Source organism: Culex quinquefasciatus, chromosome 3, assembly GCF_015732765.1.
Source record: "Culex quinquefasciatus strain JHB chromosome 3, VPISU_Cqui_1.0_pri_paternal, whole genome shotgun sequence".
Classification (NCBI taxonomy): Eukaryota; Metazoa; Arthropoda; class Insecta; order Diptera; family Culicidae; genus Culex; species Culex quinquefasciatus.
Genome location: NC_051863.1, coordinates 100014238 through 100026570, shown reverse-complemented (window position 1 = coordinate 100026570; position 12333 = coordinate 100014238). Strand labels below are relative to the sequence as shown.

The 12333-nt window shown below is 46.4% G+C and overlaps 2 protein-coding genes across 2 annotated transcripts in view; both read left to right on the top strand.

Annotated features, from left to right (window-relative positions):
- Positions 1-4903: 4903 nt before the first annotated feature.
- LOC119770639 (translation initiation factor eIF-2B subunit gamma) overlaps positions 4904-12333 on the top strand; it is a 54762-nt gene continuing 47332 nt past the window's right edge. Inside the window, exons 1-2 of the mRNA XM_038265900.1 lie at positions 4904-5040; positions 11289-11485. The gene's annotated coding sequence lies outside the window, so the exon portion shown is untranslated. The remainder of the gene's footprint in view (positions 5041-11288; positions 11486-12333) is intronic.
- Positions 5859-9378, top strand: LOC119769148. Its single transcript, XM_038261050.1, has 2 exons — positions 5859-5946; positions 8697-9378. Exons 1-2 carry the CDS (start codon positions 5859-5861, stop codon positions 9200-9202), a joined length of 594 nt encoding a protein of 197 aa, XP_038116978.1. The 3' UTR covers positions 9203-9378.

Genomic DNA, 12333 nt, shown 5'->3' with positions numbered 1-12333 from the left:
AAACATCCCCTCCCAAATCCCCACGGGACTGTATGGGCGTAGCCTTGGAGCACAGTGTGGAAATTTACGTTCTTAGATATTCTTGGTTGTACCGGGCAGCAATCAAATTGTCTAAGAATATTGAATTGACCATTGTGGCACCCCCTACAGCGTGGTGCAGACCCGTTATGCTATGCTATGCTATGCTATGCTATTTCTACGAAATCAATTATTTTGCCAAAGTTCCTTCGTAGGTGCCGCTGATGATTTTTTGGAATGCTGGAGTTGACCTGCTGACTCAAGGTCTTTGAAGTGTGACACCGCCGAACCGACGACACTCGAAAAACCAAATTTACTGAACAGGCGCATCCTCCGCTGCTCCCCAATCCCGACTCGCACGCATGCATGGCCTCGATCCTGCAGTGCTCCACCTCGGAAGCTGCCGGAAACTCCACACAAACCATGGGAAAGCTGCCCAGCGATTCCGTCATCACAGTTCCATCCACTCGTAGAAGGAAAGGCATGAGAAAGGGAGGCGGTTAAAGCCATGGCAAATACTGCGGTATTGCTGGGTTTCTGTCGAAGAAGGGAGTTGAAGCCGTGGAGTGTGTGGATTTCGGAAAGTTCTGAGAAGGATTGAGGCTTTGATGATCGGGATAGGTTCGATGGAGATGCGGATACAGCATTGTCGGGGGCGCCAGTATCCAATTGCAGCACGAGCGCATCGCTGGTCAAGAATCTAATTAATTGAACGCTGATAGGCAGGATGGTGGTGGCGTGAGTTGATATTCGCTGACGCATAAGAGCACGCTGAACCGATTTCTATTTCATCCGTAGGTCTAATGTTCTAGCGGTTGCAGCTAGGGTTGCAGCCAACTGTAAGAACTAGGGAGGACAATCACACGACAATTGAACCATTTCCAATGACAAACACGACCACAGCCCGACCGCTTCAAAATCTGTGAGGGTGATAACTGTGGAGTCCCAGCGTAACGGACGCTGCTCGTAATAGCTCCCGATCGACCACGCGTCCGCCCTCTGACCGAAGCCCGTACGCTGGCCAACCTGGAACACACATCCGGTCCACCCGGAAACACTCGCGTCGTGCGGCTGCTCGTCGCTGCATCCGCTCCTATACGCTGTCCGCATCAGACTAACTCTCTCGCGTCTTTTCCCTCTCTCCCACAACTTGTGCCAAAGAGCAGCACACTCGGAGGGGCGGACCCTACAATAACCTGTACGTACTCATTATACACAATAGACAGTTCTGGTGACCAGGATTCTTGCTAGAAATTCCGAGGCCTTTTACTGCCTAGGTGCCCAACGGGAAGGCCTGCACCTGTAACTTCAGACGAATTTTTGCATTACACCGATTTCGCAGTGCACACCAAGCCCCAACCTCATCCAGACGGCCCGAACCGCTCTCACTCGCAAATCCGTCCTGCCTAATAGTTGGAACTGTGGTGACGAAATCGCCAATCAGCCATCCATGCGTTAGTATTAAATCCCTGCCGGAAGAACCTTCGAGGCAAGACAACAAGATTGAGGCCATTCATGCGAGCGAGCCAAAACTAAAAAGCAACGAAAGATGCACTTTTTCAGCCATAACCATGTCAAACTGGGACAAAATCCGTTCCACCCGAAACCGATTCCAATGATGTTAACTAGAACCAACCTCATTTGCGATCTTTATTGAGCAAAAGGTAGAACAGGGAATGAAAAGATTAAGTTGGACCTCGCACTACGTCACTTCGATCTGTTGATTTTTCCACAGGGCGTTGCCTGGTTTGCATATAATGTCCCGGTAAAACGCACAATCCGAACTGATCGCAAACGCAAATCAGCGATAAGCACTTGGGTGCAGACTCCTACTCAACTGATCCTTCATCAGCAGGTCCCACGCTGGCTCATCAGGCTCAAACACATGAAACACAGGTTGAAAGCGCACCTCCTGAGTGCCAATAACACGACTGCCGTTCCGTTCCGTCATTCATGGTTGCTAGCGTGCTTAGGCTGGCCGAGATCAATGCGTTAAGTGTCGTCCACAAATGATGTAGCATTTTTTAATATTCTATACCTCTCTCCTAAGCTTTTTCCCCCTACATACTCATTTTGTATGAATCGTCACGTACGAGTTTGCCCCCTCCTTTTTTTCTCCCCCGTTCCTCTGAAATACTACGTAATTTTTGGATGGCGCCTGCTCTACTTTGTTCGTGGTCATACGTGAAGCATAATATGCTAAAGGATCTGGTAAACTCATAATAAGCGTTTTTGTTTTCAGTAAATCCGTAAATCTTTTGACTTAATCATCTCCGTTTGAATAATCAAACGGCACGTGAGCCGCTTCCAGGTTCTGATGTGAAGACTTTAAGATGTTGCATTGGCCTGACTCGGCCTGATTCCCTAGTGGCGCGGTACCGCCCAAACCTCCGCACCATTGTATTGGACGCAATCTTGGAAATGGTCGATACGTGGTACTAAATCTAAATGCAGCTGGACCGGAAAAGTGCTGCGTGTATGTGCGCTGCGCCACCGTCAAGGATGATTCAAGAACGACATCAACGAATGATTTTTTGCCAATGGTGCCGCAAACACTACCTGTGGTGTTAAAAAAGTTTTGTTTAGATTTAAAGTACTTATGTAATGAACATAATAAATAAATGTTATTGTATACTGTATAGCTGTAACCAATCCATCGGAAGATTACCGAGATCATTTGTTTCGCGTCGCGCTACGAGAAGGAGCACTTTAGAAGACTGGCGGGCAGAACGAATTACTAGCGTAGTTGTCCAGAGTCCATAAGGGAAGGTTATGGATCGCTCCTTCATGGAGGAAAGCCGTCCGACGATCTGGAGATCCGTCCAAACTGCCTCCGCCATCGCTATTTTCGCCCCATTGTACCCACAGAACCCTTTGGTGTTCATACGCTTCGCGCATAGGCCGGCAAAGACGCATTTGTCCGCCGTAAACGACACCCGCGGTATTCCCCGAGTGGTATTCCGTAGCGCCGATCGCAATCTGTCACACCTGAGCATCGCCGCGACACTGTTTCGGTATGGGAACCGCCCTCACGATGCCGCCATTTTGGTCTGCGGAGCCTTGCCATCCGTCACAAAAGCCGACGCTGGAAAACAGGTAGACCGGTGAAAACGAACGAACAAAAACCAGCAAACGGCCGTTGTTTGAAGGTGGAGAAACTGATGACGAAAATGAGCGGGGTTTTCCAGGATTAGCCGGATCAGCAGCTCGTAGGTTGAAGCCCGGGTTTGGTCAGCCATTTGTCCGGTAAACTGAAGCTCAACGAGCCTGGGTGAACCGAGTCATCCAGAAACTCCAAAACCCCGCGATTTGAATACTCCAGCATCACCGGTGGCTCACTTGTGGCCAGAAACGGTCACTGGGCACCGTGTCGACCAGCAGCGACCAGCCGCCATTGTTGAGTTGTGCATCCTCCGTACAGGAATCACGAGCCACACCGAAGACCTGCCCTACAACTATAACCTTGATCCGGAAACCGGGAAGTTCCACGAAACATAGGGAACGTGGAAGCTCGAGAGTCGGTTAACATTCTTGAGGGCGATGGGGCAGGCACACGGGGTAAGCGAAGACAGCAGCAGCAATCACAACGACCCTGGGACGCCGGCTAGTTAAACGTCCACCACCAGACCAGTGAGAGCAGGACGAGAAGGTTGGAGGTCGGTTCCGGAGCCGACCCTGCATGGAGTCATTTGGACCCCGAAACCTTCGCTGTCGTCAGCAAACCTCCAACTGTCTATCGGCTCAGGTTCTAGACATTTGCAGTTGGCAAAGTCCTATCCGGTCAGGGGGGGATGCTGCAAATTAAAAATGTTCTGTTGGTATTATTTCAATTAAAATTTAAAAAAAAATCCTGGATTCCTTCCGGTTTGTTTGCCAAAGCCGAACATCGGTGATTAGCTGTTCTCCTTTTGTTCCAGACCTCGGTTATTTTTGTCGCTCTGTGGGATTGGGACGTCCAGTACGCGAAGCGAAGAAGTAGCAAAAAAAAGTTGTTTTGTTCCTGTCAATGTTGGTTGTTTGCAAATGTTTTCGATGGTTACTATAGGTTACTATGAGTTTTCATGGAGTCGAGTTCCATTTTCGAGCAGTTTTAACTTGGTTATAACTCTTATAACCAGTTTTTATTTGACAGATCGTTGTATGGGCAAAACCCGAGTTATAGCCGGTTTTAAGAGTTATAACCACTTTTGGTCTTATTACCGGTTATAACTCGCCCGTGCGAACGGGGTATTAAGCTAACTCCCAAAAGTGTGATTTTGGACTTAGCGATTTTTTTAAATTCGCTTGAAACATTTCGTCCTGAATAAGCGGTATACGCACTTCGGAAGGAACCGGTCAAGAAAAAAATCAAATGGGCAGCAGCGGCAGCGCAAGCAAGTCAGAGAGGTAAAGAAAAGCCCCAAGAAATCGCTCCCTCTCCTTTGTTCTGCTGTTCGTAAAGCTGTTTCTTGACCCCTTTCCTTCCGATCTGCATACTAGCCTATAAATATTAAATTTTAATGTTAGTTCGAGATCAAAAACCCTAAAGTTTGATACCCATATTATGTTTTCTTCAAACAACGATTTCGAAACTTGTTCATCAAACTGCCAAACAAGTAGTAACAAAAGCACTACGAATTCCAGTCATTCCAGTTCAACCCCTGTTACACGAAAGTATGTAATCGTACTTGAACTTATTTTCGTGTAATCGAACTCGAAAAAGTGTAGTGGCGATTCTCCGTTTATTTTTTCACAGAAAAACTCGCCTTACCTTATCTAATCCATATGCTTTGGATATTGTTATTTTTCTGCAATCGTGTTCATTTTCGTTTTGTACTTACATGCAATAATTTACTTTCGATTCGAAATTTCTTCTTCAGCATAGCAAGATGATATCAGAATTCCAAGCTGTTGTATTTGCAGCGGGAAAAGGCAGTCGTTTCCCGGAAATTCTGGAAAATCGTCCTAAATGTTTACTTCCGATTGGCCCGTATCCTCTTATCTGGTATCCTCTCAGAATGCTGCAGTGCCATGGATTTGTAGGTAAGTAACCGTAACAGAATCTATCTGGTAGTAGTCAGCGCTTGGCCAAATGGTTAAGCTGTCCGTTAGCGGAAGATCATGGGTTCGATTCCCATCTGCTCCAACCTTCCATCGGATGGGGAAGTAAAACTTTGGTCCCGGCCTTGGTTGTTGTTAGGCCGTTAAGTCATCCCAAGAGTACGAGTCGTCCCCACGCTATAAGTCAGGCCTCCCCAACGTCCGGCCCGTAAAGCTGTTTCTTTCGGCCCGCGACGGCTTTTCAAAATAGTTCTATGACCGGCCCTCAACTCAAGGCTGTTAATGAAATATTCAACTAATTCAACACGGCAACACTGGCAGCCGGCTGTAACCAAAACAAAGCCGCTGAAAAAGATATTCAAAATTCTCGCTGTTTTTTACGATTTACGTGCGGAAAAAAGTTTCCAGTGCCGAAACAAAACCGTTTGCTACAAAATTACAGTGTTTGCAAGTACCGCCTAGCGTTTGACAAAGTTTTTTGAACATTTGTTTTCCCTCCTGCAAAGTGAGGTGATGTGATGTGTGTGTGTGTGTGTGTGTGTGTGTGTGTGTGTGTGTGTGTGTGTGTGTGTGTGTGTGTGTGTTTGTGAAACGCCAGAGCCAATAATGTCCGGTAGCAGTACTATCACCAGTTCGACATGGCAAAGAAACGCTCGAGTGACGAGATCTGCGATGTCTGCGACCGCGGTGCGCCACCCGGGTCCAACGGAAAGCGAAAGCCAAAAAAGATTACCTGGATCGGGTGCGATGCATGCCCGCGCTGATTCTACCTACTATGTGTGAGAATCAGCGACTTGCAGATGGAGGAAATCGACGACTACCGAATCCTGCGCGTTACGTGGTTGTCTCATCCCGAAACCTCAACCCGTGGTGACCGCTTCCGCAGAGGTCAGTGAGCCGGAAAGGATGATCTACGTCCGTGATGAAAGAACTCCTTACATAACACATCAAATTAAGCAGACCACCCTCTCACTTCCGAGTCCATCCGTCGTGCCTGCGCCTCTCTCAAAGGTTCTACCAGCTGCGGCCCAGACGGCATCCCCGCGTTTATGCTTAAGGTGAAATTCCAAGGTATCAGAAAAATGGCGGAAAAGGCTACCGTCATTCGACCTTAATTTCAATCAATGATAACGAACATAACCTTAGCCTCGACTGGCTGAGATCAACCGTGGTCAGAATATTAGCTTTTAAAGCACTATTTTTCCACCTACCTTTACCAAAAGTTAACTCCGGCACGGTATGTTCACCAATTATCGAATAGAGTAAATTTTGTCGAGATTATTCGCTCAAAAACCTCAGAATGTCTTGAAATATTGAGCCAGCACAAATTTTCAATCGCAGGCTTCTTCTTCCCAACTAATTTTGCAGTCTTCTTCACAAAAGTTGGGCCCTTTATTATTTCAATTAAAACTCCGATAATCACTCACTAGGTACACTTCATATCACTAAGCAAATCCTGTTTTGGCGAAAACTTGTAGGAAAAGTACTTTTGGTTACTCGAAAAACGTTATTTTTCTCGTAATTTGCCGAAACTTTTGAAACCCGAGCCTCCGAACCGAGCAAATTTTCGTTTTCTTCTTCTTTGTTCTTACCCAGCAAGCTGAAAATCATCATTTCTTGACAAATATTTTGAAAAGTCGTACCTAAAACCTAGTCCAATGCTTCAATTCCCTTTGTACAAGCCGTTTCCAAACGTTCTTTGATCAATGCATAAAGGGTTGCCAGCAACATTCTGCTTTTAAATGTACAATAATATTTAAATTAATAAATTTGTTCTTTTAAATCACACTAAATTGCAGCAGAATTTAATTATTTAATATAACTAACAATTTACTGAGTAAAATAATCACTTGGAGTAAAATTTTCAACCAAATTAGGAAGAATCTAATTTGATATTATTTTGTTCACTCTTGATTTGGCATCACTGCTGTTTTCAGCCAATCAGGAGCCGTAATCGTTCTGTCAAGTTGGCAGAAAACCAACACAAATCAAGTGGCTTTTGTTGTTGTTTATTTTTGACTAGTTGTGGCGGAGCGAATAATTCAGGGTTCTTTTCCGGAACTGTTGCGTCCGAATTCTTCGGCAGGAAAGTGAATCTGGCCAGACAGTGGTAGAGTTCCGGCCGGCTGAAAACAGCAGTGAAGTTGGTGGTAGCTTCGGAGAAACGGAATTTTGTAGCGACAAGAGTGAGTTCGGTGAAATAATGTTGAATTCAATATTTCATTAGTTTTGTTTTCAGCAAATCACATCTGTTTTCATATCTGAAGAACTTTTTTGAATCTGGATTTGCCGGAACCGGCTTCGGCTCTGGCCAAACGTAGCCCGAAGGTGCTCGATTCAGGCGACCGAGGTGAAGAAAATGGCTTTCTGTCTGGCCCGAAAACTGCCGTGTAGGAAATTGTATTTCGGACTCGTCGAAGCCATGGTATTGTTCCGAGGATGGCAGCTGCAAGGCATCTATCGGAACTGCGAGTTTGTCGCGTTGCCCAACGACCCCAGCAAGTTCAAGTTATCGACAACCGCAGCGCGGCAAGCCTTTGATAAACAGTGGTAGAAGTTTCGTCCCGCCCTATCCAATCGAAGGCCAAACCTGCTGACAAATGTTCTCCCAACCAAACTTGAGTTCTGCCCGGGACTTCCTGGACCGGCTGGAGTAAAAGTCACTGCAAAAGTTCCGAGACGGCGAAATGTTCACGGGGTGACCTTCAACACGACGATTTGTAGTGTGTGACCCAAAGTGTGATGGAATCGGTTGATCGGAAGGACCAGGATTTGGAGAGGAATGATAGTGGATGGAAGAACAGGTCCGAGAGTGAATCTTTGCCGGTGGTCAGAGTAAGCAAGGTGATCGTGACTCAATGGAAGCCCGGTCCTTGTTCATCGAGGGATTCCTGAAGAAGGAAAACTTCGAAGACGAAGACGAGTAAGAAGCGGAGAAGGGTAAGGCGGTCCACAAGAGTGCCATCAACGTCGACGATGCGGTTCAAAAAGGTGAAGAAAAGCAAATGTTAGCCAAGGGGCAAAGCAGGGCCTTGGCAGCAACTTTTACGAGACGCACAACGCCAAAAATCGGAACTGTATCAAAAAGTGAAGCGCTTTAGTATAAGTTAGTTTTACGTAAGGTAATTTTTATAAGATGTGTTACAGATGATTCAGAAGAAAAATAAAAGTTATTAAATGATGAAAAATGAGTTTTGCTTTAGTTCAAAAAACGTGAATATTTTTTGTTATACGATGAATTTTCTAAAAAAAAAACTAACAAATTTCTAACCCAGATTCCCCAAATTCACCTTTTGTTTTACAAAATTGGAAGCTAGAATTGCTGAAATGGTTTTGAGTCCTCTGAAATTGGTGGCCATGCGGTTGAAATGGCCAGAAAATAGACTCCTAATAAGTCTGGATTACACATGAATTGGATTTGAAAAATTGCGAATATTCTTGCAACATTTTACTTGACGAATTATTTTCAATAAACTTTTACAAAAAAGGCTGTCAAAACAATCAAAACTATGTTATGTAATGTTAGTAAACAAACTCGGTTAGTAGTAGTGTGTGTGGTTATTTTACCAACACAAATATATTGCAGATGATCAATGATTTCAATGATGGATAAGAAAAAGAAGAACAAGAATAAGAAGCCCAAATAGATGTGGACCGATTTCACCTTAAAAAGTGTTGCGATGCACTCGGAGAACCATTGGCTCAACTCTTCAACACTTCGCTTGCTACTGGAGTTTTCCCGTGTTGCTGGAAGAAGTCCTTTGTTTTCCCAGTCCACAAGAAGGGCCCAAAACGTGATGTCCGGAACTATCGCAGAATTGCTGCCCTCTGCGCAGTCAGCAAGCTGTTCGAAGTAATCGTGCTGGATTTCATTAAGTTCAACTGCTGTGACTATGTCGCCCTGGAACAGCACGGCTTCATGGCGAAACGTTCCACCAACTCCAACTTGGTCTCCTACTCGTCCTTCATTCTTCGAACCATGCAGCAACGGAAGCAGATCGATGCCATCTATACGGACCTTTCAGCGGCTTCCGACAAGCTGAACCACCGCATTGCCGTTGCGAAACTGGAACGCCTAGGCTTTGGAGGGCCCATGCTCGATTGGCTACGCTCCTATCACACTGGTCGTGAAATGAGCGTATAACAAATAATTGTTCTTTCTTGATTTAATTGCCCAAACACGGTGAAATTAGTTTTTCATCACTTTTATTTCTCCCCCGTTTACACAAAACGTCCTTTTCTCAAGGCCTACTTCCCCTTCTTCACCTCACCCTCTTCTTCATCTTACTTCTTCCGCGCCGCCGCTCAACCTCGTGGCTGGTCGCTCAGCCACCGATGTAAGCCGCTTGTCGCTCCTTACGCCCTGGCGGATCGTTCGGCGTGATCGCCGGTTCCTCCGAGCTGCCGACTCCTCTCAGACAGCCTCGCGACCGCGTCGAGCGGCCTCCAAGTTCCAGGCCAGTCCTTTCCGGCACACCAGGAAAATCAGCACGCTTTTGATGGTCTTCGCCGGCAGCTAGTGGACCAGGAAGCGCCGCCCGTTGGCAGACCCGGAAAGAATCTTTGCTTGCCGACCCGGATCTCTTTCTTTCGGCGTGTGCTCGCTCGTACAACAAATTTGGCGCGGTCCGCAGCGACCGAACCGTCACCTTCTCGAGTAGAAATCCAACTGGCCGAGCAACTCGAGATGTTGGCTGGTCCACCCGATTTTGCTCTCTTCGTTTCCATGCACCGCTCTCCCATTCTCACAAATTAGGAAGCAGCGTCGGTGTATTTGTGTAAGCGGACAGGTCTCGTGGCGCGTGAGGGTGAGGTTAATTTTGATCATGGCCTACTTATTTTTGAGTAGTGTTGCTTATTCTTAAGTAGTTACATACATTTAATTATTTTCCAAGTGAATTAACAATGCTATTTTTACAAACGCTACACAACCCCAACGCAAAAGAAGAGTTTTTTGCGAGCTTCGAACAGTAGCTCGCAAAAAACTCGCAGACCTTCTCTTCTCTTGGGCACCGTGCCAAAATGTAACAATCGTTTTTGCCGAAGCAACTAAACCTTAAACAAACTGAGGTACGCGAGCCTCTACTGCTCGCCAGATCACAATTGTGCAAAATCCTTATCCTTAACTAAGCCCAATACGGCAGCGAGTCCTGCCAGAAGTGATTGAACGCCATCTTGATGGCAAAATCTCTTGGCACGGCCCCTTTTCCTCCTACCCAACCATTCACAGTAAATCGAGATCTAACTAAGTTTGAGGTTAGAAACTTATTGATCACACACTGAACAATAACTCAACATTTGCACTATCCACGGCAGCTACTTTTTGTGGGTCTTTTTGTTGGGCGCCATTTATAACAAATAATTGTTCTTTCTTGATTTAATTGCCCAAACACGGTGAAATTAGTTTTTCATCACTTTTATTTCTCCCCCGTTTACACAAAACGTCCTTTTCTCAAGGCCTACTTCCCCTTCTTCACCTCACCCTCTTCTTCATCTTACTTCTTCCGCGCCGCCGCTCAACCTCGTGGCTGGTCGCTCAGCCACCGATGTAAGCCGCTTGTCGCTCCTTACGCCCTGGCGGATCGTTCGGCGTGATCGCCGGTTCCTCCGAGCTGCCGACTCCTCTCAGACAGCCTCGCGACCGCGTCGAGCGGCCTCCAGCCGCGCGTGGCGCGCCTCGTTCCAGGCCAGTCCTTTCCGGCACACCAGGAAAATCAGCACGCTTTTGATGGTCTTCGCCGGCAGCTAGTGGACCAGGAAGCGCCGCCCGTTGCCCGCAGACCCGGAAAGAATCTTTGCTTGCCGACCCGGATCTCTTTCTTTCGGCGTGTGCTCGCTCTCGTACAACAAATTTGGCGCGGCTCCGCAGCGACCGAACCGTCACCTTCTCGAGTAGAAATCCAACTGGCCGAGCAACTCGAGATGTTGGCTGGTCCACCCGATTTTGCTCTCTTCGTTTCCCCCACTCTCTTGCACCGCTCTCCCATTCTCACAAATTAGCCGGAAGCAGCGTCGGTGTATTTGTGTAAGCGACTTTGACAGGTCTCGTGGCGCGTGAGGGTGAGGTTAATTTTGATCATGGCCTACTTATTTTTGAGTAGTGTTGCTTATTCTTAAGTAGTTACATACATTTAATTATTTTCCAAGTGAATTAACAATGCTATTTTTACAAACGCTACAAGCGTTAAAATCGGTGACGTGATTTCCGCTGCTTTCTCTGTTTTTTTCAGGCATTCCGCAAGGAAGCCATCTGGGCCCTCTGATCTTCCTCGTCTACATGAACGACGTGCATCATCTTTTTGGCTGTCACAAACTGTCGTATGCGGATGACATCAAGCTGTTCACCGTTGTCGAGAATGATGCCGACTGCCAGTTTCTTCAGGAGCAGCTCGACCGGTTCGCCAACTGGTGCTCCGAAAACAGGATGGTTATGAACGCTTCCAAGTGCTCGGTTATCTCTTTCACACGCAAACGCAACACAATTTCTTTTCACTACACACTTTCAAACACCACCATACCTAGGACCTCCTGTGTAAAAGATTTAGGTGTGATGCTGGATAGCAAAATGACGTTTGCTGACCACATTACGTATACAGTCTCCAAGGCTTCCAAAACTCATGGCTTCATCTTTAGGATAGCTAAAAACTTCCGGGATTTAGGCTGTCTCAAAGCTCTTTATTGTTCGTTGGTCCGCTCTACTTTGGAGTACTGTTGTATTGTTTGGGCTCCCTTCTACCAGAACGCGATTCAACGCGTGGAGTCGGTCCAGCGGAAGTTCGTTACACTGAAAATACGCCACCCTTTTTTTCCAAGTGCCCAAACACTTGAATGATTCAATTAAGCCGCATCTTAGATCTAATTTGTTTGTGTTTCAATTTCAATCCAATCCATTATTAAATTCAAGTGTTTTGGCGATTGACTTTTTGGTATTTTTTGACACCTTATTTTCATTCGGGTGGCACAAAAATTACAGTGTTTGCTCATGAATTTGCACTGTGTTGAACTATTCAAAGTGGTGAGGAAAACACTTGAAATTGATCTTGTTTTGATTTGAAATGCAGGTACGCGACAGCTTCATGAGACTTTGCTTTGTTTCCTCATTTGAAAGTTTTGGCCGTCCGGTGTGTTCGTTTCGCAGACCGCGTGAGTCGCTGCCGCCATGTTCCAGTCCAGTAAATTGGTTTGTGACCGTGAAGATGAGCATCGCCATACAAGACTTCGGGCTCGGGCTCCGTATAGCCAGCGGTAGGGTTGGTCTCCTGGATTCCCACTTTT

Excerpts from the sequence above, each read along its gene's own strand:
- LOC119769148 (XM_038261050.1), top strand. The coding sequence starts at position 5,859 with ATGGAGGAAATCGACGACTACCGAATCCTGCGCGTTACGTGGTTGTCT. Across the intron at positions 5,947-8,696 it reads TGGTGACCGCTTCCGCAGAG|CCCAAATAGATGTGGACCGA; the intron begins GTCAGTGAGCCG and ends AAGAATAAGAAG.